We start from the raw sequence: 27,891 nt of genomic DNA, 5'->3' as shown, positions 1-27,891 counted from the left end.
CTGGGAGGAGAGAGGCTGATGCTGGGAGGAGAGAGGCTGATGCTGCGGGTAGAGAGGCTGATGCTGGTGCAGCATGGGGGATGGAGCACGATGGGGGGTGCGCAGCATGGGGGATGGAGCACGTTTGGGAGTGCGCAGCATGGCGGATGGAGCACATTTGGGACTGCGCAGCATGGCGGATGGACCACGTTTGGGAGTGCGCAGCATGGCGGATGGAGCATGTTTGGGAGTGCGCAGCATGGCGGATGGAGCACGTTTGGGAGTGCGCAGCATGGCGGATGGAGCACGTTTGGGAGTGCGCAGCATGGCGGATGGAGCACGTTTGGGAGTGCGCAGCATGGCGGATGGAGCACGATGGGGGGTGCGCAGCATGGGGGATGGAGCACGATGTGAGTTGCACACCTCCCTCCAACACACACACACACACAACACACCACACACACACTGGGAACCACAAACACCGCCCTACACAGACACCCACACACACAGACAACGCTGCACACACACAACACCCAACACACAAACACCGCGGCATACATAAATATACGCACATACCGCACAACACACACATTGCACAAAACATACCTCCCCCCAAAACACACCACACCCACACAATCCGCGCAACACACACACACACACACAACGCTACAGACACACAGCGCTCCACAAACAACGCAACACACGCAACACACAAACAACACCGCTCTCACCCCCCGCCACACCCAGACAACACCCAGAACATGTACAGCGCCCTACACAAACACTTGGTAACTACACACAACAACATATATATATATATATATATATATATATAATAAAAATCACACATTAACTACACAATACGTAAATTCTAGATTACCCGATGCGTAGAATCGGGCCACCTTCTAGTGTATAATAAAACTGTATACATGTACATGTACAGTATATGGATCAAAATATTTAATGTGGTCTGTTAAATTATCGGATCTGCAAAACAAGTGAAGTCCCAACACAACAGATCAGGGAGAAACCCAAAGATATAGATAATATATGACTTAAAACATTACAGTATAAGGGTAAACATGAATTAGAGGTATGGTAAATAGTCAGTAACATTATAAGCACCTGACTGTTTACCTCGGGATTCCTCTGAGGACCTGGATAATTAAAAGGGATATGGTCTAATATTTTTTTTTTCATTTCTTATTTTATGTAGCAGACAGTTGTTTTTTTTATTCCTATTGTTTATGTAATAGGTGCATGAACCATAGCTAGAAATAGACGAGATCTGGCTCACTGACTTTTATGGGAACATCTGTCGAATGTGAAAAAGTATTTTTGGGGAGGGAGAAGTGGTGAGTTATCACTTTTTGTGAATGGGGAATTCTGTGTTATCTGCTATATACAATAGCATTGTCTGTCATTTTCTTGGCTGTGATGATAATAAGATGCTGGAAAGTCATTTCAATAATAAAGTTATTTACAAACAGAAGACATAATACAACATACATTGTTTTGTTTCTTAGTGTCTGTCCACATTAATGTCTTGACATCAGAACTATCTTTGTAATATAGAAGCTAAAACTAAAGGCTGCTTTACACGCAGTGACACCGCTAGCAATGTTGCTTGTTAAAGCACCCGCCCCCGTCGTTTGTGCGTCACGGGCAAATCGCTGCCCGTGGCATAGAAAATCGCTAGTTCCCGTCGCACATACTTACAGTACCTTCCTAGCGACATCGCTGTGGCCGGCGAACAGCCTCTTTTCTATGGGGGCAGTTCATGCGGCGTCACAGCGACATCACACTGCAGGCATCCAATAGAAGCGGAGGGGCAGAGAGCAGCCGCATGAAAGTCACGCCCACCTTGTTGCCGGAGGACGCAGGTACGGTGTTGTTCGTCATTCCCGGGGTGTCACACGTAGCAATGTGTGCTGCCTCAGGAACGACAAACAACCTGCGTCCAAAATCAGGAATGACATTTGGGAAATGGACGACGTGCCAACAATCAAGGATTTGGTGAGTATTTTGCATCATTAGGGTTCACTCGTACGTGTCACATGCAACGATGTCGCTAACGAGGCCGGATGTGCGTCACAAATTCCGTGACCACAACGACATCTCGTTAGCGATGTCTTTGTGTGTAAAGCCCCCTTAAGTCCTCTAAGTCCATGTGAAACTGACTTCACACTGCTCATAAATCCCCAAATGTCAAATTCTTATGTTAGATATTCCTTATGGCTCATTCCAAGGCCGCCATCAGGGCATTACAACCATGACAGGTGTATAGGGCCCGGTGAAGAGGGGGGCCCGGCCGGGCCCTGGGTAATTATTTAGCTTTATGAAGTCACAGCTGGGCTGCCCCTCTTCACCGATCACAGTCATAGCAGTAGCAAAGGGGCCCGGCAGTGTCTCTTCATCCACTCCACATGACTGAGTTACAAGTGAAGTCATTCTACGGCATCACATGCACATTAGCCATGTGGTGGGAAGCAAGGTGAGTGGAGCAGAGCAGGGAGGCGGTGCATCATACCACAGCCCAGCGTGATGAGGTCATCACTCTGCACCTCATGATCACACTGCAGCGGGCAACGCCGAAGTGGCGAGGACATGGTATCCGGTGGGGAAACATTGGAGCTCTGTGAGCTGAAGATTGCCGAAGGTCAGTAGCGTAGCTACTAGAGGGGGCTATTATCTCGGATCCATGACCTAGAGGGGCCCACCCGGAGCTACTGCCATCCAGTGCCATGTTCAGACACCAGTTTGTTTGTTTTTAAGCTCCATCTCCCTTTGCTGGGCCAAGTAGCCAATCTGGCAATTTTTTAAGGGAGAGTGGAGGGGAAGCAGGAGGGGGTGTTTAATACATGAGCGCTGCAAAAGCAGGGAAGCTCTAATCTTCTCTCGGTCCAGATGGAAGAAAATACCAGCAAATGCTGCAGAACTTGCGATGTAATCAAGCCCATGTCACCCATGTGGGAGGAGCCAGTCGTCTGGAGAAGTTGTAGAAGATGATGACGCATGTGACAGGTAATGAGGGAAGAGGAAAATATAGGGGGTGCAGGGTCTGACAGAGGTGTGGCAGAGTGTAACAGAAAGGGTGCAGGGTGTGACATAGAGAGTACAGGGTGTAACAGAGGGGTGCAGGGTGTGACAGAGGGGGCAGGCTATATTTATTGTCCCCTTTCTAGCATATATGTCCTCCTTCTAGTATATATGTCCCCATTCTGATTTATATACATAAATACCAGGAAGGAGACATATATACCAGGAGTATATTATACAGAGGGGCAATGTGTGTGTGTGTGTATGTGGGGGGGATAGTATTCAGAGGGGCAGTGTGTGTATATAATATAATGAGGGGCAGCTTGTGTGGGGGGATAGTATACAAAGGGGCAGCGTACTTGATGGATATTATACAGAGGGGCAGTGTGTGTGGAGATATATAGAGTGTGGGGGATATTATACAGAGGGGAGAGGGGCAGTGTGTGGGGGGATATTATACAGAGAGGCAGTGTGTGTGGTGATATTATACACAGGGGCATTGTGTGTGGGGAGATATACATGGGGCTGTGTGGGAGAGATATTATAGAGAAGGGTAGTATAGAGGGTGTATTATGGAGAGTGGCAGAGTAGAGGGTGTATTATTAATGTTCTGAGGGAAACTTTTTATTTTTTGCAACAACTTCAAGGGTGCTAACACTTTTGGCCATGAATGTGTGTGTGTGTGTGTGTGTGCGTATATACAGTCAGGGCCAGAAATATTTGGACAGTGACACAAGTTTTGTTATTTTAGCTGTTTACAAAAACATGTTCAGAAATACAATTATATATATAATATGGGCTGAAAGTGCACACTCCCAGCTGCAATATGAGAGTTTTCACATCCAAATCGGAGAAAGGGTTTAGGAATCATAGCTCTGTAATGCATAGCCTCCTCTTTTTCAAGGGACCAAAAGTAATTGGACAAGGGACTCTAAGGGCTGCAATTAACTCTGAAGGCGTCTCCCTCGTTAACATGTAATCAATGAAGTAGTTAAAAGGTCTGGGGTTGATTACAGGTGTGTGGTTTTGCATTTGGAAGCTGTTGCTGTGACCAGACAACATGCGGTCTAAGGAACTCTCAATTGAGGTGAAGCAGAGGCTGAAAAAAAAGAAAAAATCCATCAGAGAGATAGCAGACATGCTTGGAGTAGCAAAATCAACAGACAGGTACATTCTGAGAAAAAAGGAATTGACTGGTGAGCTTGGGAACTCAAAAAGGCCTGGGCATCCACGGATGGCAACAGTGGTGGATGATTGCCGCATACTTTCTTTGGTGAAGAAGAACCCGTTCACAACATCAACTGAAGTCCAGAACACTCTCAGTGAAGTAGGTGTATCTGTCTCTAAGTTAACAGTAAAGAGAAGACTCCATGAAAGTAAATACAAAGGGTTCACATCTAGATGCAAACCATTCATCAATTCCAAAAATAGACAGGCCAGAGTTAAATTTGCTGAAAAACACCTCATGAAGCCAGCTCAGTTCTGGAAAAGTATTCTATGGACAGATGAGACAAAGATCAACCTGTACCAGAATCATGGGAAGAAAAAAGTTTGGAGAAGAAAGGGAATGGCACATGATCCAAGGCACACCACATCCTCTGTAAAACATGGTGGAGGCAACGTGATGGCATGGGCATGCATGGCTTTCAATGGCACTGGGTCACTTGTGTTTATTGATGACATAACAGCAGACAAGAGTAGCCGGATGAATTCTGAAGTGTACCGGGATATACTTTCAGCCCAGATTCAGCCAAATGCCGCAAAGTTGATCGGACGGCGCTTCATAGTACAGATGGACAATGACCCCAAGCATACAGCCAAAGCTACCCAGGAGTTCATGAGTGCTAAAAAGTGGAACATTCTGCAATGGCCAAGTCAATCACCAGATCTTAACCCAATTGAGCATGCATTTCACTTGCTCAAATCCAGACTTAAGACGGAAAGACCCACAAACAAGCAAGACCTGAAGGCTGCGGCTGTAAAGGCCTGGCAAAGCATTAAGAAGGAGGAAACCCAGCGTTTGGTGATGTCCATGGGTTCCAGACTTAAGGCAGCGATTGCCTCCAAAGGATTCGCAACAAAATATTGAAAATAAAAATATTTTGTTTGGGTTTGGTTTATTTGTCCAATTACTTTTGACCTCCTAAAATGTGGAGTGCTTGTAAAGAAATGTGTACAATTCCTACAATTTCTATCAGATATTTTTGTTCAAACCTTCAATTTAAACGTTACAATCTGCACTTGAATTCTGTTGTAGAGATTTCATTTCAAATCCAATGTGGTGGCATGCAGAGCCCAACTCGCGAAAATTGTGTCACTGTCCAAATATTTCTGGACCTAACTGTATATATATATATATATATATATATATACACACACACATATATTTTCCCAAGAATGGCAGTGAGAGTGTGGAAGGTTTCAGTGGATGGAGACGAAGCTGTGGTGGAGCCTGGGTGGAGTCTCAAGGAGGCCCAAAAATGTTGCCAGTATGGGGCCCTGAAATTCATAGCAGCGGTCCTGGCTCATTCAGACCTCAATTTTTCACATCCATGTTTTTCATGAATAGCACTCATTACCTATGATAGTCTATTGGCTGTTCATGTGTTCTTGATTTTTTGCGGACTGAGTGGCGTGTACAAAATCGCAAAAACTTCAAATATTGATCAGTGTCGGATAAATCTCGGCAATGAAAGTCTATGGGTTTGTGAAAATTTGTGACAGCACTTCCATCTGTATATCTAGCCCTTTTTCACTGACAGATAAATAGGAGAAGTTGAAGAAACTTTTTATTTTTCTAATCAGTGAAAAAATTTGATAAAACTGACCAAAGTCTGATGACATCACTGATGAAACTCAGTCCATTTTTCTCATACATCACAAAAGCTGATGTGTGATTGAGACCCTATATAGACCAAGGGCAAATATATCGGTCTTATTACTACTTACTACTAATTGAAAAGTGTTGATGAATATGTTGGCGTTATTTAAATAAAATGTATTATTATACTACTCAGTAACACGGTTCTCCTGCAATGGGCATTCTCCTCAAGAAAACGCTCCGCACTAAATCGCTTTAACTGTTACTATATTTAATTCTCTAAAGCCTCCTTATGTCTCTTAGTGAGTGCTAATCCAGGTGTGAGTTACTAAAGATAATCCCCTTGTTATTGGAAGTCAGGGATTATATATGTTACAGATTTAGACTTTTGAAGATAAGCCTCCAATGTGCTTCTGCAGCATCATATTCCTGTCTTTTCAAGGCATTCATCAATTGAAAGTTACCTAATGTGTCGAACAATGCAAATTCTGAAAGCAATGGTTTTTATATCTATTTGTAGTAGGAAAATTGAGATTTCCTTTTTTTAACTTCTTTTTCTACTCTAGTCATCAGTTTACAAGAAGTCGAAGGTAAAATAATGTTAGAAATCATATTATTAAAGGGAATTTGTCAGCAGGTTTTTGCTCTTTTATCTGAGAGCAGCATGATGTAGGCAAAGAGATTCTGAATCCAACAATGTATCACTTAGATTACTGGGTGCAGCTAGGTGGACACAATCTGTATATTTAGATTTAGTCATATGGCAGAGCTCAGTAAAACTTCCCCACCCCCATCAGGCTCTCAATAGAGATTGAGCATTGACAGTGAGGTGTCAGTCAGAAAAGGGAGCGTGTCGGACTGCTGTGCGCTTGACTTTATATTGCGAGCAATATTAAGTCCTGCTGCTTAAACAAACAGCAAATAATCAACAGATCGGTTCTTGACAAGTCAGGCATCTCTGAATTCTCTGTGTTAACCCTTGCAGCATGCTGGCTTCAGCTTACACAGCGAAAACCTGCTGACAAATTCCCTTTAAAGCATTCTGCAATGAATTCAGTGTTCTTGCTAATGAATGTAAAAATACAAGACACTGGAGAATTACTCTTCTAAATTGGAAGGTATTATAAAATGTATAACTATGTATTATTCTTCAATTGTTAAATATAGCATTTCTGAACTTTCATATATAATTTGTTAGTAAATACTTGTATTTTCTGAGGCTCACATAATCCAGGTCACAAAGCTAAAAGTGTGTTATAATGTAGCTGCATTAAAAAAAAAACTTTTCGTTACGTAAAAATTGCTGTTTTACACTGAAAGTAAAACAAAAGAGGTTTCGAAAATGGGTCATTCCATGGTAACTTACGTTACATTTACAAGCCAAAAACTGAGTTAATAATGGCTACAGACTGTTCTCTGAAGGCAGGCCCAAAAATGAGTGAATGTATATTGTACATTGAGCTATTCTCAATAGATTTCAACACAGTTTGATTTTTTAACAATACAAATTAAATACACAATACAATGTTATTACTTGGTACTTTACGTTACACAAAAAGAAACGTAACTTACCAAGTAATAACATTGTATTTTGTATTTATGTGTATTGTTGAAAAGTCAAACTGTGTTGAAATGTATTGAGAATAGTTCAATGTACAATATACATTCACTCATTTTTGTATTTTGGGCCTGCATTCAGAGAACAGTCTAGCCATTATTAACTCAGTTTTTGGCTTCTGAATGTCATGTAAGTTACCATAGAATGACCCAAATCGCATTTACAGAGTGATTTTTTCCCCTTGTGTATTTGACCTGAGGTCTGCTTTTAAAAAATGCAGGATATTAATTCTTTCAGCATTTTTTCCACCATTTTTAATGTTTAGTTCAAAGTGAGTTAGCAGGAAAAATGCAAAAAAATACATAAAAAATGCATGTAACATAAATGCATTGCAACACATTCTCTGTGTAAGAAGTGAGGCCAAGTACACACTGAGGCTAAAAGAGTCAGAGGCACTTGATTTATTAAAGAGATTGTCTCACATAGTACATTTTAATCAATAGATCTTCAATAGGGATGATCGAATACCTCAAATATTCGGCTGCGCAAATATTTTCCGAATAGGTCGCCGCGATTCGACTATTCGCGAATATTCGATGCGCAATGTAAGTCTATGAGAAACCCGAATAACAACTATTCAGAACTATTCGGGCTTCCCATAGACTTACATTGCGCATCGAATATTCGCATAGCGGCGACCTATTCGGAAAGTATTCGTGAAGCCGAATAATTGAGGTATTTGATCATCCCTAATCTTCAGTCAATAGGTTCTGTAGTTGAACGTGTTAAAAAAATTTCCTGTGCTGAGGTAATATATTTTCTGTGTCCAACCATGTAAAGTTTCTTCAGGTCATGGTTGGCAAGTAACATAGCTCCTGGCCAGGAGGAGAAGCATAAGTTAATTGTGGTACGTGAGTACAGATGAAACAGCAGAGGCTCCAAGATGCTGCTTTCTGAGGTAATACATTTCCTTCTCTGAGGTAACATATTTCCCTCCTTGAAGTTACAAGTGAAAAGGTTTTGGTACCGTGTTAGCCAGTTGAAAAATTATTGAATGTTCTCAGTGAGAGGAACAAAATTATAATCTTGTGATACCTTTTAATGGCTAACTAAAAGTTACACAGGAATTAGTGTTTCTGGTCACCAGTCCTGTGAGCTGATCCTAAATCAAGTCAGTGACAAGAGCTCCAATCGCCTCTGAGCATTTATGTCACAGACTTGATTTATGATGAGCTCACAGAACTGGTGAGGAACCCGAAACACTCATTCCTGTGATTACACAAGAAAACGTGTTACCTCAGAAAGTTACAGCTGTAACTTTCTGAAGTGACTTATGCTTCCCCCTCTGGTTAGGAGCTATAGTATGTGTCGACCATAGAGCAGCTCTGCATGGTCAGACACAGCCTTTATACAGTCCTAAGCAGTAACACATATACTGTATAAGATTATCTCAGCACAGGAAGATTTTCTCAGATCAGGACTCGCAGTTTCCTGGACACAGCGAGTCCTGACCTGCGGGGCACGAGTCTCCTCCACAGGAGAATGCAGGAGATGGCAGCTGCTTATACCCATGATCAGGATTTGGTGCACTGCTGTCTTTTTGCTGTGTTCTCCCTACAGAAGACGCATGCAATTCCACAGCAAACAATTGACATGCTGCAGTTTGGAAAGACGCACGATAGGTCATGCTTGTACTGTACAATGCTGCAGTTTGGACATAGCTGAAGCTTGCTGCGTCCAAAACGCCGCAAACACTGATCGTGGGCATGCACCCTTACACATTTACTTGCGTAAATTATTATTATTCCAAGATCTATTGATTAACATGTACTTTGTTCATGGGAAAACCTATTAAGCGCAAACAGTATACCCAACAATTGCTAAAAATGACCTGTTTACACTTAGCTTAAGTTTTGTTTGTAAACAGGAATAGTTGGATTTCAGTTTATGATGACATTTTTCTTGATTCACAGCTATTTTGTTCCACCTTTACCTAGTATTGCTGTTTAAATAAAATCTGCCTCACAATTCCAATATTACAATACAGAAGAAAAATGCAAAAAGCACAAGACCAATTAATAGATTTTAAAAATGGAGTAAGAAACTTTATATACATTTACAAGTTATTGTGCTATATTACTAAACAAAGGTTTTGCGTTTGATCAGATGAAGTAATGACCTATGTGATTCCACTGAGGAATTTACAGAGGATTTTTTAATAAATTCACTTAGCTACTGTACAATGAAGATATATCCATAGGAAAAACTCAGTGCTTCCGTAAGGAAAGAAAAAAAAAAACACTTCTCTTTGGTTAATGTAATAAATTCTAATAATAAACGTGTTCCAAGCAACTGAAGAAAAGTGAATATTGAATGGCTTTTTTGTTTTCATTATTAAGTTTTATATTATGAATATAACTTATTTAATTGAATAATAACTAGGAGTACTAGATCTGAATACATTGGGGTCTATGTTTCAAAATTGATAAGAAGGAGACATAGTGTAATTGTTATATGCAACAGATTTATAATTTTATTTTTGAAAGAGCCTCTACAAAATGAAATGTTAAATTTGGTATTTATTTCATGCATGTTGGATATATTAGCCTGTGTGTTAAGTTCTTTCTTGTTTACATTCAGAGGCTAAAAACGTAAATTAATAATGAGATGTTAACACAGGTGCATGGCCTGTTCTCTTGTCTCTGATCAGCCCTGTCATTTTATTGCTTCCACCATCCAACATCTCTGTCACCAATGTAACAGAGGCAAGTAAATACTCTTTAAAGGAACTTGTCATGTTAAAAATTGGGATCTGACCTGATCACATTGATATAAATTTTTGCAGGAAAAGTTTCAATATAACTTGCATTTTATTTAGTGAACTCCCTGGTTTTTGTATAGATAGGAGTCCAGTGGGCAGACCTATTCAGAAATTGACTGTCTTGCTGTATGACTGAACATGTAAATATAGTAACATACATGTAAAGAGTAAGACCACCCACTGGAGTCATATACATACCAATACCTGGTAAAAAATGTCCGGCACCAGAATCCACACACGCAGCTCCACTATACACGCCACATCATGCGGCACAGCAGGAAAGCCAGTAAGGAGACAAACCAAACACAGAGGTGCAACACCTTCAGAAAAAGCAAGGAGCAATCTTCAGCAGCAAAGAAGGAAAAAAGGTGACACTCACCAAATAGCAATAAAATACCCCAAAAATAATGGTGCAATCACACTTTTTTTGCAATTTTTTTGCACTTGGAATTTTTTTGCCATTTTCCAGTACACTATGTGGGAAAAACTCATGATTTCATTTAAAAGTACCATTCGTCCCACAAAAAACAAGCCCTATATGGCAAGATTGGCGGAAAAATAAAAAAGTTACGGCTCTCGGAAGTAGGGGAGGAAAAAAAAAATTTAAAAAAAGGGAAAAATCGCCCGGGGGTGAATGGGTTAAAGGCATAGTACTCTTAGTGTATGTAAACTTTAGACTTTACAGAAAGTAATAAAAATGCCTTAGAACATTCTCTCTTTCTCATTATTCTGGCATTTGGCAAATATAAATAATTTTGGTTCCTAATTGACCTAAAACAGGAAAAATGTATTCTGATTTCATGTAAATCAAAAAAGTTTGTGGAGCCTCTGTTAGCAGTCTCAACACAGAAACCAGCCAGATATTCCTTCGGGAAGGACCTGGCCTTGGTAATTTCCTTGTCATATCTTTAAACTTGTCAAAGAGTTGGATATTGACTAAAAGGGCCACTTAATATGGTGGTTAGGAGTGGTCTCCTAAAAAGAGCCACTCCTTGGCTAGGTCCTTCCCGGAGGGATATCTGGCTGGTTTCTGTGTTGAGACTCCTAACAGAGGCTCCATGGACCTTTTTTGATTTACATATTTACCAGGGGGCAATGCACCTAGAATTTCACTGTCTTGAGCACCCTTGTTGGCTGCTGGCAGTGTTTTCTCTGGCTGGTCTCCCCGAGACCAGTGATTGTTTTGTCCCATTCTGATTTCATGTCAGATAGTGAGAAAAACATGCATATGTGTCTTTTTAGATAGTGTATGTAAACTTATGGCTTCAACTCTATGTCCGCCACTGATGGAAAGGACAGAGCAGGTAAACTACTGAGCATGTGTGTCCACCACTGATGGAAAGGACAGACCAGATAAACAAATGAGCATGTGTGTCCGCCACTGATAGAAAGAACAGAGCAGGGCATATAATGAGTACGTGTGTCCACCACTGATGGAAAGGAAAAAGCAGGTAAACTAATGACCATGTGTTTCCATCATTGATGGAAAGGACAGAGCAGATAAACTACTGAGCATGTGTGCCCACAGCTGATGGAAAGGACAGAGCAGGTAAACTAATGAGCATGTGTGTCCACCACTGAAGTTGGACCTAAACTCCAGCCATAAAAAAGGCATAAGGTACTATTACAGACAAAATTGTTTTGCACTGTATTCATAAAATAAATTTTATGTAATATTTTTTTTTAACACAAACCTATTTTCTCTCTAGACCAACAAGAGATAGTGAAGATGAAGAGGATGATGAAAAGAAAGGACGTGGTTGTTCCCTCCAGTACCAGCATGCTATGGTTCGAGTCTTCACGCAGTTTGTTGCAGAGTCTTCAGACATTGGTGGACAGCTAACATATATGCTTGGATCAGATTGGCAGTTTGATATCACTGATCTTGTGAGTGACTTCATGAAGGTAGAAGAATCAAAAATAGCAACACTGGAAGCAGGGAAAGTGCTAGTTGGACGGGAGCCAGGAATAACTACTGTTCAGGTAAAGAGCTTGCATGAAATTTTGCATCCTTAGTCGTTAAATTTAAAATAAAAAGACATTATAATAAGTAAAAAGTTTTTAAGTTACTAAATTATTTTTTTTACTTTTTATAAATTAGTTTTGTACCTGGGAAAGTAATAACCAAAATTTCTACCTTAAAAATTGTCAATGGAATTTCCAAACAATTATGTAATATGGGATGACAAACCTGTAAAAAGTCACCCTCCCTTATGAAAAGCATCTCTACTACCTCAGAGTTCTTTCTGTGTGTCACGCTGTACTACTGGGTGTACTTATGAAGTACAATACTCCACTAGATGGCAGCAGGGCGGAAAAAGAGCAGAACAAACCTGCCCAGGAGTAGTACAGTGAAGTCACCACCAGGTGGCATTAGAATAGTCAGACAAGCCAGGACGGATACTACAGGTCAAACAAAATACAGAGGAGCAATCAAACACATAGTCAGAAACAAGGAATGGGGTCAAGGAAGTCAATGTATACAAAGCACGGAGATAAGATAGGAGGGATGGGCTGAGAGGAGGTAAACAGACACAGGTCTCAGGATCTCACAGGTCAGGAACTCACCAGAGCCAGCTACACACAGTGCAGGCATAGAATATAGAAAATATATACTCCGGCACACTGTAGAAAATTGCAAAGAAGAGTCCAATATGATGCTCAAAAAAATGTCTTTATTACAAATGTGTATTTTGTCCAACGTTTCTACCCATTGAGGGTTTTCTTCAAGGACTAATATGTGATAACAGGAAAAGAAAAGGGTACAATGTCACAACAATATATTATACATAATTGTTACATAATAACAGCATGTATTACATACACATGAGAAAAGGAAAAAAGAAAAAAGAAAAAAACAAAAGAAAAAAAGCAAATTCTTTTTGAAAAAATATATATATATATACAGGTTATGAGCATTCCATAAAGAATGTACATAAGAATCACCCACGGGCACAGTAAAGAAAATACAAATGAAATAATCCTCCCTTCAGGGATCGAGTATAATGTATTCATACAAAGTCTGAGGACTGAAAGTCAAGACATACCTATGATGGATGAGACTAAAGTTCTTAAATGAGCACCGTAACGCGTCAGGTGAATCAAATATTGATATCCAAAATGGTACTAAAAGGTGAAACATGAAATGTTATTTTTATGAACAATTATGACAAAAAAGAGAGATAGAGGGGTTATATCAAAGGTATACCTAAGAGGACCAGTGTTGGGATCTAGACATCTGTTCATGAGAACAAAGAAATGACAGAGAAACCTCAGCCATTCTGGGAAGTTAGATGAGAAAGAAGATACATATATTCACTGAAGGTGTTTTATAAGGAGACCCGTGATATATCTATTCCCCTCTGGGGCATACCTCACTAGTGAAGCTAGTGTGTTAGTTCCTTAAAGGTCATGGAAGGACTAATCCTAAATGCAAAAGATCATATTTGTGTTAACAGTAGGAAACATGTAGTAGGCTTAATGACACGTACTACCCTTAAAGGGTATACCTTACAGATAAAGCCAATTTGTACCAGGGGTCCAGGACCACGATTCAGGTCAGGTTACCAGTGTAGGCGAATGATTCATACTGTGATATACATAGACACGTATCCAAGTCATATGTCAGTCTAATATAAATATCACTGAGAGTTAGAACCACCAGGGGTAAAGTAAAGTTATAATTACCATAAACATGGGAGTGGGTCTCAAATGATTCTACATGAGTTTGGGGAGATCAAACTGGACATAAAATGACCTCACCAATGTATGTGTACCGCACAAATGTTATGCTGTATCGGCCTCCGGTCCAAAGGCGGTGAGTATATGCTGTAGTCGGAGAAAATCATATACAAAACATGTAAAGTGTTAGTGTAGGTCATAGTGTAGCTGCCTCTAACGAAAAAAAGATTTTAAAGAACCCATGTAAGAGACTCCATCATACCTTATAAAGTGGAAACTTATGTAATGTGGGTGAGGCTACCTCAGTTGTATGGTAAATTTGCAAGATTCATATGTGTTCAACATACATGGAGAAGTGGCTGTAATGATGACAAAAGAGCATATAGGTGAGCTCACTAATGTACGAGAATCACATGTGATATACAGAGGTAGAAGAGACATACCTGACCTAATATTGTCTGCATATAATGTTCTAGGTATGGGCTGGCCAAAGGCTCTATAGAGGGGTAAAGGAAAGAGTTAAGGTGAAGGCAAATTATTAATTATAGTGGAGGCTGAAAGTTCCGTAACATACCTGTGTGCAGGATAATGACCGCGTGTGAGGCGCCAGACACCATGTGTAAGAAGTGCGGGGTATTTATGCTAAACTAGGAAGCGTCGGCTTCCAATGAAAAATGAACCGCATATGACACGCTTGCGTACGCAGGCGTGATGACGTTATGCCCCGCGCATGCGCGGTAAGGCCAAACGCCGCTGTTGCAGCGTCAGCCCCGCGCATGCGCGGAAGGCAAAGCCCACACGCCTGCGTGTGTGTGAGGTGAACCTGGGTGAGATAGGGCGTGTGTCATAATGCCCCACGCACGCGCAGAGTATAACGCCATCTGAGGCGTCTCCGCGCGTGTGCTGAAGGCAAACACACACGCGCCTATGGCGAAGTATCATACGCGCGTGCGCGTAGGGACCCATGGCCGGCGCGCGCTCAACGGGGCAGGGCGCCACTGGTGACGCCGTGCATCGCGAGCGCGCGGAGGACAGGAGACCCCGCGCAGTGAAGAAACTCGCATTAGAGGATCATACAAACCAGAGTGTGAGTGCTGGACACAGTTCGCAAGTGGCGTGCTAGGTGAAAGTGCATTCAGGTATTGTGAGTGACCTAAGGAAAAAAAGGAAGAAGGTTAGAAATATAATAGTATAGACCCCTATTATAATCAAGTGGAAAGGAGGTTATGAAACTACAATACAGTTTACTGCCAATTTATCCGACATGTTATACATCATAGGAAGAATACCTAAGTGATCACATCGTATTCCCGATTTAACCCATGGGGTTCCAAGGTTCTCAGAGTATGGATCCAATATGCCTCACGTTGTTTAAGAATCTTTATCCTATTACCACCCCTTCTTATAGGTGGTATATGTTCAAGGATCTGAAATTTGAGTTGTGCCACTGTATGTCTAAATGTAACAAAAATGTTTTGTTATGACACACGCCCTATCTCACCCAGGTTCACCTCACACACACGCAGGCGTGTGGGCTTTGCCTTCCGCGCATGCGCGGGGCTGACGCTGCAACAGCGGCGTTTGGCCTTACCGCGCATGCGCGGGGCATAACGTCATCACGCCTGCGTACGCAAGCGTGTCATATGCGGTCCATTTTTCATTGGAAGCCGACGCTTCCTAGTTTAGCATAAATACCCCGCACTTCTTACACATGGCGTCTGGCGCCTCACACGTGGTCATTATCCTGCACACAGGTATGTTACGGAACTTTCAGCCTCCACTATAATTAATAATTTGCCTTCACCTTAACTCTTTCCTTTACCCCTCTATAGAGCCTTTGGCCAGCCCATACCTAGAATATTATATGCAGACAATATTAGGTCAGGTATGTCTCTTCTACCTCCGTATATCACATGTGATTCTCATACATTAGTGAGCTCACCTATATGCTCTTTTGTCATCATTACAGCCACTTCTCCATGTATGTTGAACACATATGAATCTTGCAAATTTACCATACAACTGAGGTAGCCTCACCCACATTACATAAGTTTCCACTTTATAAGGTATGATGGAGTCTCTTACATGGGTTCTTTAAAATCTTTTTTTCGTTAGAGGCAGCTACACTATGACCTACACTAACACTTTACATGTTTTGTATATGATTTTCTCCGACTACAGCATATACTCACCGCCTTTGGACCGGAGGCCGATACAGCATAACATTTGTGCGGTACACATACATTGGTGAGGTCATTTTATGTCCAGTTTGATCTCCCCAAACTCCTGTAGAATCATTTGAGACCCACTCCCATGTTTATGGTAATTATAACTTTACTTTACCCCTGGTGGTTCTAACTCTCAGTGATATTTATATTAGACTGACATATGACTTGGATACGTGTCTATGTATATCACAGTATGAATCATTCACCTACACTGGTAACCTGACCTGAATCGTGGTCCTGGACCCCTGGTACAAATTGGCTTTATCCGTAAGGTATACCCTTTAAGGGTAGTACGTGTCATTAAGCCTACTACATGTTTCCTACTGTTAACACAAATATGATCTTTTGCATTTAGGATTAGTCCTTCCATGACCTTTAAGGAACTAACACACTAGCTTCACTAGTGAGGTATGCCCCTCAGGGGAATAGATATATCACGGGTCTCCTTATAAAACACCTTCAGTGAATATATGTATCTTCTTTCTCATCTAACTTCCCAGAACGGCTGAGGTTTCTCTGTCATTTCTTTGTTCTCATGAACAGATGTCTAGATCCCAACACTGGTCCTCTTAGGTATACCTTTGATATAACCCCTCTATCTCTCTTTTTTGTCATAATTGTTCATAAAAATAACATTTCATGTTTCACCTTTTAGTACCATTTTGGATATCAATATTTGATTCACCTGTTGCGTTACGGTGCTCATTTAAGAACTTTAGTCTCATCCATCATAGGTATGTCTTGACTTTCAGTCCTCAGACTTTGTATGAATACATTATACTCGATCCCTGAAGGGAGGATTATTTCATTTGTATTTTCTTTACTGTGCCCGTGGGTGATTCTTATGTACATTCTTTATGGAATGCTCATAACCTGTATATATATATATTTTTTCAAAAAGAATTTGCTTTTTTTCTTTTGTTTTTTTCTTTTTCTCATGTGTATGTAATACATGCTGTTATTATGTAACAATTATGTATAATATATTGTTGTGACATCGTACCCTTTTCTTTTCCTGTTATCACATATTAGTCCTTGAAGAAAACCCTCAATGGGTAGAAACGTTGGACAAAATACACATTTGTAATAAAGACATTTTTTTGAGCATCATATTGGACTCTTCTTTGCAATTTTCTACAGTGTGCCGGAGTATATATTTTCTATATTGTATGATTTTTCTCCAGAGCACCTACATTTAGTGAGTGGTTGAGCCAGGTTTATTCTCTCTATACAGGCATAGACTATAACTGGCAAGGCACAAAGGGAGGGGTGGGCAGATATAGCGTCCTGGGAATAGGAACGAGGCAGAGGGAAGTTAACCCTTGACATGATCAGTCCAGTGCTGGAACACAGCCAAAGCAGATACCGGCCTGAGACATGACACTGTGGTTTCCCAAAATGTCCATAGCTGGTTTAGTCAGTGTCTGGTAACTAGGCCTTTCCAGCCATGGAGTTGAAAACACTGAATAGCCAAGTCAAGCTGTCCACATCTTATTCCTGCACTATATGGCTTGATTGACATTTCTTAGGGACGAGCTTATCGTGTTATTTCCTGTCCTCAAGTACATTGAATCATGTAGGGTGACAGTAAGGCATGTGGAGATTGACTTGAGTCTGAAAAGTCTCCATCTTTTACTGATCTGACCTGCAAATGACATTTTCCATGATTACATTTTTTGTTCTATTGGTTTGGATAGTTAAAAATAATAAAAGTTGCTACATTTATTACTGCTCCAGTGATGCCTGTCTATTGCAGCCAAAGGTCTTTGTTGACAGTAATAATATCACAACTATACCACACATGACTTCTTCAGCCAGTCACTGGGCTCAACTGTCATGCCTATTTAGTTGGCATGGGACTAACTGCAGTAGTCTCATGGAGTGCTGTTGTGATGTCACCGCTGCAGCCTGTCAACAAAAACCTATGGCAGATAGTCATAACCTCCTGCATCTGGAAAAAGAGTGACACTGAAAACCCCCTTTAACTAATGGTGGTCATGGTGTCTCCTTGGGGTTCAAATAAGGACTACACGTAGATCTTTGTATCATATTAATGTCCATATTCGTTGTACAGCACTTGTTAAAAAACAGAGTAGTATGAAACATTGTTCTTTGTGTGTGAAGTTATAAGTGACAGAAGAAAGAGGAGCACACAAATATTATGATATTGTTTGGTTTACACATAGTTTTCTTTATATTGTTACTCCCAGAACTGGCTACCACAGTCAGACTTGGAACAAGCTAATCCATTTACCAGATCCCAGGGGTTTCCTTGGTCTTCATCTGTTAACACTTGTACAGGAATCTGGACTTACACAAAGTCCCTTGGGTTGGGTCCAATAATTCAGCTGCTGGCCAATGGTGCAGCATGTCAAGAGTTGTCAGGTAACCAGGATAGCTAGAGTCGACAGGTAGGTAGATCAGGACATGGAGAGCAGTCATAGTATAAAATCAGAAGGCAAAAATATGGTCAAGAAAAGGGACTGTGGTAAGATAACAAAATAACAACAAGCTAAGTAGGAGATGAAAGCACAAGACTGAACCAGAGTAGGTAAACTATTATCTGGCAGGAGCAGTCAGAGGTTCAGGAGTTTAAGTAGAGGAACGAACTGCCCAGAGCTCAGATAGGAGAAATCTAAACAGCAAGGAATAAAATCCATAGCTCCATGTCTAAGCACCCTCAAAAAACTCAGGAATTACGGTAAATAGGACTGCGGCGCCGCTGTCACATGTTGTCTGCAACAAAGGTGTGGTGCACCCTAAGCCTAGTGACTGAAGAAAGTGGAAACAAAGGATAGGTACTGGCCTTTTCATGTACTAAAATGGATGATAGGATGTGCAGCAGCCACACATCTAATCATTTTCTGGAACGTATGACTTGACTGTTTGTATCTGGATTGCAGAGATATTGGTGTCTTCAGTTTTGATGATTTTGTGATTTGTCCATGTACATATAGATATGTGACCTCTGCACTTCTTGAACTTTTATTGTTAGGGAGGTGTTGAAAGTCTTAGGGCGGCTTTGCACGTTGCAACATCGCACGTGTGATGTCGGTAGGGTCAAATCGAAAGTGACACACATCCGGCGTCACTTTCGACATCGTAGTATATAAATCCTAGATGATACGATTAACGAGCGCAAAAGCGTCGTTATCGTATCATCGGTGTAGGCTCCGACTTTTTCATAATTACGCTGCCGCGATAGGTACGATGTTGTTCCTCGTTCCTGCGGCAGCACACATCGCAGGAGCAAGGAACATCACCTTAACTGCCGCCGGCGGCTATACGGAAGGAAGAAGCTGGGCAGGATGTTTACATCCTGCTCATCTCCGCCCCTCCGCTTTTATTGGCCGCCTGCCGTGTGACGTCGCTGTGACGTTGTACAACCCACCCCCTTAGGAAGGAGGCATGACGCCGGCCACAGCGATGTCGCAGGCCAGGTAAGTGCATGTGAAGCTGGCGTAGCGATAATGTTCGCTACTCCAGGAATAACAAGATATCGCTGCTGCGACGGGGGCGGGGATTATCGCGTGCGACATCGCAGCATCGGCTTGCAATGTCGCAACGTGCAAAGCCCGCCTTAGACTCTTCTTCAGTGAGACATTTAGTTACAAACATAAATGCATTTAAAAAATTAAAAAAATATTACAGTATAATGGAAAATTACATCAGGTGTCCATGCTGTGTTACATTTTCACAATGTCACTTTCTCAGGATTCTAATTTTAAAAAGTAAATTGGTTGTAAACTTGTAATTTTTTTTGTATAATTCAGATTCTATACTTTGATTAGTGTATGTGCATAGTTATTCAGTCATACATTTCTACATTTCTGTTGCTTGTATTACTGTATGGTATATATGTGCAAATTAATAGTTCAGGAATCTAGGATACAAACCCAGAATGGCTGTCATATTGTTTGTCTTTTAGCTTAAAACACAGATTAGAAATTCTATCAAATGAAAAAAGTGTACTGACTATTTTTTATAGTTTTTTTTTTTAGTAACCATGTTTGTGAGTCTAGTAAAACAAAGTAGATAATGATGTAGAATCTTTATTAAAATTTGTCTTCCATTAATTTAAAAAAACTCATTTAGTAGATCTGTTCCAGTGTGACAGAAGTCTCCAGGCTACGTAGATTATCAAATGAAATGTTTTGGGGCAACGTGTTCATAGAGTAGAAAAACATGTATCACATCATGAAACACAATTTACGCATTAACCGACTATGAAATAAATGTTGTGTTTATGTGAATTGCATTTTGAAAAAAAGTTTATTGGATTTCATAACTATCTTAATTTCATGCAGATTGCAGTATACAGTGTAAGAAAATGAAAATTGCTCTGTAGCACTTCAGGCAGTACTTTCTAAGTAAATATGATTATTCCAAATATTTGTAGCAAATTCCCTTAATTAAGGCAATTTAGGCATGTTTTTCCAGCTTTCATTACCCACACATAGAGTCTGTACTATATTTATCATAGTTGATGTTTGTAGACGTTGACCTAAAATGTAAGAGAAATGAAGTGGTATGAATACATAAATAAATTGATGCATAATGGCACCATCTACCAATACATAAATGCAGGGTTTCTGTTAAATGACCTGGGGGGAGCAATATGGGTTAAACAGGTAGCAGTTGCACTTACCCCCTGGTTTTATTGGAGCTAATGCAGATTGTGATTAGTGATGAGCGAATATACTCCACACTATTTGTTATTTGTATGAATATTTAGGTATTCCCGATATCTGTTACTTGACGAGCATTTTGATATTTGCCTCATGAGTTTCAAGTGTCCTCCCTGCATGTTTGGTGCTTGATTTTCAGCCACTAAACATGCGGGGATTTCTTGCCAATCACAGTAATATGGTAACAATCTTTGCTACTGGGATTACTGTGATTGGGAGGCACAATGAAAAAACAAACAATGACATGTGTGGTCATTAAAGCAGAATTATACTTACTGAATTTCCTCATGGCTGTCAGACTGCTTCCTGATCCGATCATTAAAGTTCATGAATATGCATTGCGTACCCTGCCCATTCTCTGTAACAGTGTCTGTGATTGGCTGCAGTGCTGCCTCCCCCGCGCACCCTCTGTGCTGGCGTCTGTGATTGGTTGCCCTCACATTAGCTGTCTGGGTCCCCAGAGTGCAGTGTAAAAATATATAGATAATTGGAAAAAATGGTGTAGGGTCTCTTGAATTTTGATACCTAGTGCAGATAAAGCAGACTACAGGCTGCAGCCCCCCGCTGTGCATGTTATTTTGGCTGTGTATAAAAATCCGAGAGAGCCCATATAATTTTTAAAACATTATTTACATTTATAATTAAAATAAATTTGTGACTTCCCCCCAATTTTTATACCCAGACAAGATAAAGCAGACAGCTGGGGGCTGGTAATCTCAGTCTGGGGAGGCCCATGGTTATTGGGCCCACCTCAGCCTAAAAAAGCAGCCCTCAGCCACCCCTGAATCGTTGCATGCATTCGATGCACCAATTCCAACGCTTTACCCTGCTCATCCCAATTGTCCTGTTTTGGTGGCAATTGATGTAATATAAGAGGTTAATAACAGGAGTGATTTATAATTAATGAGTTCACCTGAAGTTATTGAACTCAATGCTGGATTAGTGGATTAAGCTGTATGCACACGTTCAATATTTGGTTGCTGATATTTCTGTATTAAATCTGCATCTTTTAGCAAAAGAATGCACCGATACCACATGCATTTTGATGTGGTTTTGTTGCGTTTCTTTTGCCAGGACTTTCAGATTTGGTGCAGAAATGTCTGCAACGAAATACTCAATGTGCACACATCACCTAATCTAGTAATCTGGCATTGAGTTCAATTACTTCACCTGAGGTAAGGTCACTGAGTTTAGTGAGTTCAAGTCAGATCAAATTCACCTGAGGCAACAGCTGGGGTACCATGGGAACACCAGCTGTCACATCAGGTGAATTCACTGATGTCACCGCTCTTACAGTTAAAGCTACATCAGTGTGTCCCAGACGCCATAGTGAGTGGTTACGTTTTGTCATGTGACTGCAACACTGCTTTTTCAGCTATAGCAGAACCGGGATTGTCATGGGACTTCGTGTCTGTGGATTGCATCAGACCTGCAGGAATGTTTTGAGGGTTAATATATTGGAGAAAGTGAATTTTTTTGTGGGGGGTTTTTAAATAAAGGATTTTTACTGTGTTTTGTGTTTATTTCTTTTGACTTACAGGGTTAGTAATCAGGGGGTCTTGTAGACCCCTCCTAAATCTCGAGCTTGATGACAGCTGTGAGTTTTTGACAAACTACAGCTGTCATTATCCCCTTATATTACTACCGCAATTGGGGTGAGACGGGTAAGTGCCACAATTGGCGCATCTAATAGCTGCACTAATTTTGGGGTGGCTGGTGGCTGATACAGACCCAAGAAAACGCACACAGCTGTGGCCTGCATCCTGTAGCCATCTGCTTTATCTGCACTGGGTATCAAAATATGGGAGACACTGTGCCATTTTTTCCAATTATTCATTTATTTTTACACTCCACTTCGGGGACCAGACAGCTAGTGTTTTGGTAACCAATCATAGACGCCGTCACAGAGGGTGGGGGGCCAGAAGCAGGACTGCAACCAGTCACAGACACTGTTACAGAGGGTGGGTGGGGAAAGCAGTGCATATTTATGAACTTTAATGATTGGACCAGGAAGCAATGTGATATCCGTGGGAAACTGTAAGTGTAATTCTCCTGCTTTAGTTCTCATAATATTCTAACAACATTATTCTCAAAAACCAACTGAGTCAGAAATACTTCTAGGCATCTTCTTCATGCTGTTCCCAATCAGTTTCAGCACTTATCCATCCATTGCGACATTTTTACAGCTTTCCCAAACCTACTTCGAAGGTCCAGAAAAGTATTTGAGCTTCCTATTGACTTGCATTAGGGTCGTAATTCGGTATGAATACACGAATAAAATAAATTATTCAGCACAAAGATTCCAAACCGAAATATTTGACTATTCAACCATCTCTAACTGAGATATATTTTTTATATATATATATATATATATATATATATATATATATATATATATATATATATATATATACATACTGTATATACACTATATACAAAAATGCCCTCCAAATAAATACATTCAGCACATGTGCCTTATTTAAAAATGTAATTTTGTGATGATAACTTCCCTTTGATGATGATGATTAATAAAAATATTAAATAAGATGGTCTTGATCATTGACGAGTCCTATTTAACAAACATGTAATACCAGCAGAAATTATCTATCTATCTGCCTATCTATCTATCTATCTATCTATCTATCTATCTATCTATCTATCTATCTATCTATCTATCTATCTGTCTGTCTATCCCCTCTATCTATCTATCTATCTATCTATCTATCTATCTATCTATCTATCTATCTGTCTTTCTATCCATCTATCTATCTATCTATCTATCTATCTATCTGTCTATCTATCTATCTATCTATCTATCTATCTATCTGTCTGTATATCCCCTCTATCTATCTATCTATCTATCTATCTATCTATCTATCTATCTATCTATCTGTCTTTCTATTCATCTATCTATCTATCTATCTATCTATCCATCTATCTATCTATCTATCTATCTATCTATCTATCTATCTATCTATCTATCTATCTATCTATCTATCTATCTATCTGTCTGTCTTTCTATCCATCTATCTATCTATCTATCTATCCGTCTATCTATCTATCTATCTATCATCTTTTTATCTATCTGCCTATCTATCTATCTATCTATCTGTCAGTCTGTCTATTCATTTAAAAATAAACTCCTAACTTGCTTCTCAGAATCTGTTTTGTGTACTGTCACTGTTTTGAGAATACATTGGGCTGATGAGGTCCCAGCTGTCAGCAATGCTGTCCAGTATTACTGAATGCCATTAGCTGTTTGGCCTAGATAATCATTGAAACTTTACTTCATCTGTCTTTAGAAAAAAGAAATATGAATGTTCTGGAATGGAAAAGAAATCTTTCCAGTTAGTAAGCAACACTAACATAGAATAATTGGTACAAAATATTTCTGGAGTCATAGGATTCGGCAAGATAATCATGTGCAATACAGAAGATTTCCCTCAATCGGTGCAAAATGAGGGAGATGGAATACCACCCACACTTCAAAGGCATACCATAAAATCACATTAGCATTTTCCATGTCTGTTAACTCTGGTAATATTTGAAGTGAATTATAATAATGCTACTTAGCAGACCGTAGTATTCATGTTAAATTAGCAAAAACAAACGATTAGCAGACTAAAAACTTGTTTAAAGTTCAGGCTCATAGAAGGAGGGTGTAGTAGAGTAAATCTGTCAAATTACATACATCACTAAATACATTAGAAAAGTCACGATCGTGAAATGTAGTAGCTGAACCTCTAATACACTATAAGGCTTCATGTATATGAATTATCACAACTTACTGTGCTTAGGAAGAAATCTCAGCATTTTTACTCCATATCAAGCCTAATTATGTATGTAATGTAGTGTAAGTGAATTAAAATACTGATCGTCAACTTCCCCAGTTTTCCAGCGCCACTCATTCTCATCTCATCAATCCATATGACCTTTGAAAAATCTATCTTCATATACAGGTGAATCTCAATAAATTAGTATATAATCAAAAAGCTAATTTATTTTAGTAATTTAATACAAAAAGGGAAACATATTATTTAGAGTTATTACAAACAGAGGGATCTATTGCAAGTATTTATTTCTGTTAATGTTGATGATTATGGCTTACAGCCAATGAAAACTGAAAAGTCATCTCAGAAAATTCTAAAACACCATGCATGTCCACTTCCGTAACAGCTGATGTGCTCTCACTCCCCTCGATTGTAGCTGGAAAACAAGTTGAGGTTCTGTGGCTCGAGATCTGTGTGAGAACTCTTGCCATGGTGACAGAAGAGGAAGAAGCAGCAGATGTGGTTGATGAGGCGGCCGGTAGTTACCCATGCCCACTAGGCTGTGTTTTAGCAGAGTAAGAGTCCTAAAATAATGCATGTTGGTTGTGCATGTGCCGCTTTATGTATGTAGTAGTAAAATTGTTGGAATTTATACCTCTACTGAGTCGATTTTTACAAATTTAGCAGATAATGTAAGTTGGGTCATCCTTTGCAGTGTCAAAAAAGACCCTTCCAGTCCATGCGATCTGCAGATTCGTGACTGCTGCAGGCCACAGCTAGAGTTGTGACTGAGGTTGCAGTGCTTGTCATGATTGCATCACTACTTGTTTGTGTGGTAAGCGGCAATGTAACCTCCTCATCTTCCACTTAATCCACCTCCTCTGCTGAGCCACTCAGCTGGGTGCCTCTGAGTTAGTTCACACCAAGAGGGATCTAGAACCTTATTGTCATCATTTCTGTTGTCCCACTCCTTGACCTGACAGTCACCCTCCTCATATTCCTGCCCTGACAGTACAGTATGTGTGCGCCTCAGGTATCTGAGTCTCATCATCATAACCTCCACCCACAGGAGTTAACATATGGTGATGAGGGGCTGGATTCTGCTTGGATCCTTCTTCATTCCACCCCAGATCCAACTGACAAAAAATGTGGGCATCGGTGCAGATGCTTTACTCCTCTGTGAGTCTCTGAGCCTTCAGTAAAGTACAACAGCTGCAATTGTCGTGGAACCTTGTGTGGATTACGTCGGACTTGGGTGTTTTGGGTGTTACTAAAAGGGTTAAAGAGGGTGTTTTTTGTATTTAATTTAATAAACAAAGCATTTTTTTGACTTTGTGGTTATTTCTTTTCATTTACAGTTTAGTATTGGGGGTATCATAGATACCTGCCATTACTAATCTAGGCGTTAGTGGCAGCTGGGAGCTGTCATTAACCTCTGATATTTTCCCAATTGCCACCGTACCAGGGCAATTGGTATAAGCTGGTTAAACTGCCGGGATTGTCACCTCTAGCGGATGCAACGATCCTGGGCCGCTGCAGGCTGCTATTATTAGGCTTGGGTTTCCCCAGCCAGACACTATCAGTCCCTTGCTGTCGTCTTTATCATGGCTTGGTATCAAAACTGGGGGGGACTTCACACCATTTTTTAAAACAATTTATTTAAATAATTTAAAAAAAAAAGCTGTCCCTCTTATTTTGATATAGAGCCATGATTAGCGCAAGAGTGGGGGTGGGGGTGCAGCCTGTAGCCGTATGCTTTATCTGTGCTGGGTATAATAATATGGGAGGACCCTTGCCAGTTTTTTATTTACTTATATGAGGTCTACCATTATAGGCCCACAGACAGCATCTCTGATTGAAAGCAGTCAGACACGCTGTCACACAGGGTGGGGGCACATTGACTGCAACCAATTAGAGACACGAGGCCTGCCGGTGGGTGGGTGAAGCAGTGCATATGCATTAATGAATGAGTGGCCCCGGACTTGCTGGACCCAGATGGATACCTGGATTTCCCTAAGAACTCCGGGCTCGGGGTCGGTGCTCGGGTACTTTTGAACCTGCACGGATCCGGACTTTTACAGTTTGGGTCTGTCTATTACTACACAAGATTAGAGGAGGCTGAGTTTTTATAAAGTTGTGAAATTTGCATCACCTGGCCTTTCATAACGATGATAGTGAACAAGCCATAATCATAACAGGCTAATTAAGCTCTAACCTTTTTCAATGTTATCTGATCACCTAAATCTCCAAGGGTGCCCACATTTTTGTATCAGCACATTTTCCTTTTTGTTCATTTTAAAATGTAAAAGATGAAAAAAATATTTTTGTTTGACTAAAATAAAAAGGAAACATGTCATCTTTAACTGTATGCCTTTTAGAGATCATTTCATCTTCAGCTTGCCTAAGTGTTCACAGTAACATGTTGTTTTGTTCAGGTGTGCCCAAAATTTCACTGTACAGCTGAAAATGTTGGCATCCTTGAAACTGATTCAGAAAATGAGATATTTCTCCCAGAAAATTATTCCAATCACATGTTTTGTTATACATATGTTTATTTCCTTTGTGTATATTGGAACAACCCAAAAAAATAAGAAAATAATGCAAATTGGACATAATATCACATACAACCCCAAAGATATTCCGGACAAAATTGTTGGCATCCTTTTGTTGCACACCCTTTGGAATAAATTACTGTAATCAATTGCTTCCTACAACCATCAACAAGTTATTTACACCTATCAATTGGAATGTTTGACCACTTTTCTTTTGTAATATGCTCAGTGTTTCTCATATATGAAGAGTTCCTTCTCCCAACAGCAATTTTAAGATCCCTCCACAGTTGTTTGATGGGATTCAGATCCGGTCTAAATGCTTGCCAGATCAGAACTCTCCAGCGCTTTGTTTCCATCCATTTCTGAGTACTTTTTGAAGTATGTTTGGGGTAATTGTCCTGCTAGAAGACCCATGACCTATGACCTTTTGTTAAACAATTTCAAGGGTGCCAACACTTTCGGCCATGACTGTATGTTTACTGAGTGAGTGCTCTGATATTTTGCTAATGGGTTAATTGATGGACTGTGCGTATCTCTTTACATAGTTTCATCTCTGTAAATATACCAATCTTGGTGGCTACATACACTAGTACTACCAACATTCCTATCTATTAAATGCCTTACAGGATGCCCATTTGCTACTCAGCTATACCTTTGAACCAGTTGGCAGAATTAAGGGAAGAGAAGGTGATGCTCCACCAGAAATCCTTGTTTTCATAATGTTCCTGCTACCAGTTGTCCCTCATTTTTTTAA

The 27,891-nt window shown here is 40.3% G+C and overlaps 1 protein-coding gene across 2 annotated transcripts in view; it reads left to right on the top strand.

Moving 5' to 3' along the window:
- Positions 1 to 27,891, top strand: part of TMEM132B (transmembrane protein 132B) — an 853,124-nt gene that overhangs the window by 807,529 nt on the left and 17,704 nt on the right. For both annotated transcript variants that reach the window (XM_075322424.1, XM_075322431.1), the window contains exon 7: positions 11,928 to 12,201. In XM_075322424.1, coding sequence (XP_075178539.1) covers positions 11,928 to 12,201 — 274 coding nt within the window. The remainder of the gene's footprint in view (positions 1 to 11,927; positions 12,202 to 27,891) is intronic.

Source organism: Anomaloglossus baeobatrachus, chromosome 1 (assembly GCF_048569485.1).
Source record: "Anomaloglossus baeobatrachus isolate aAnoBae1 chromosome 1, aAnoBae1.hap1, whole genome shotgun sequence".
Taxonomy (NCBI): domain Eukaryota; kingdom Metazoa; phylum Chordata; class Amphibia; order Anura; family Aromobatidae; genus Anomaloglossus; species Anomaloglossus baeobatrachus.
Note: the sequence above shows the minus strand (reverse complement) of the source record. Positions and strands in the feature narration are given on the sequence as shown.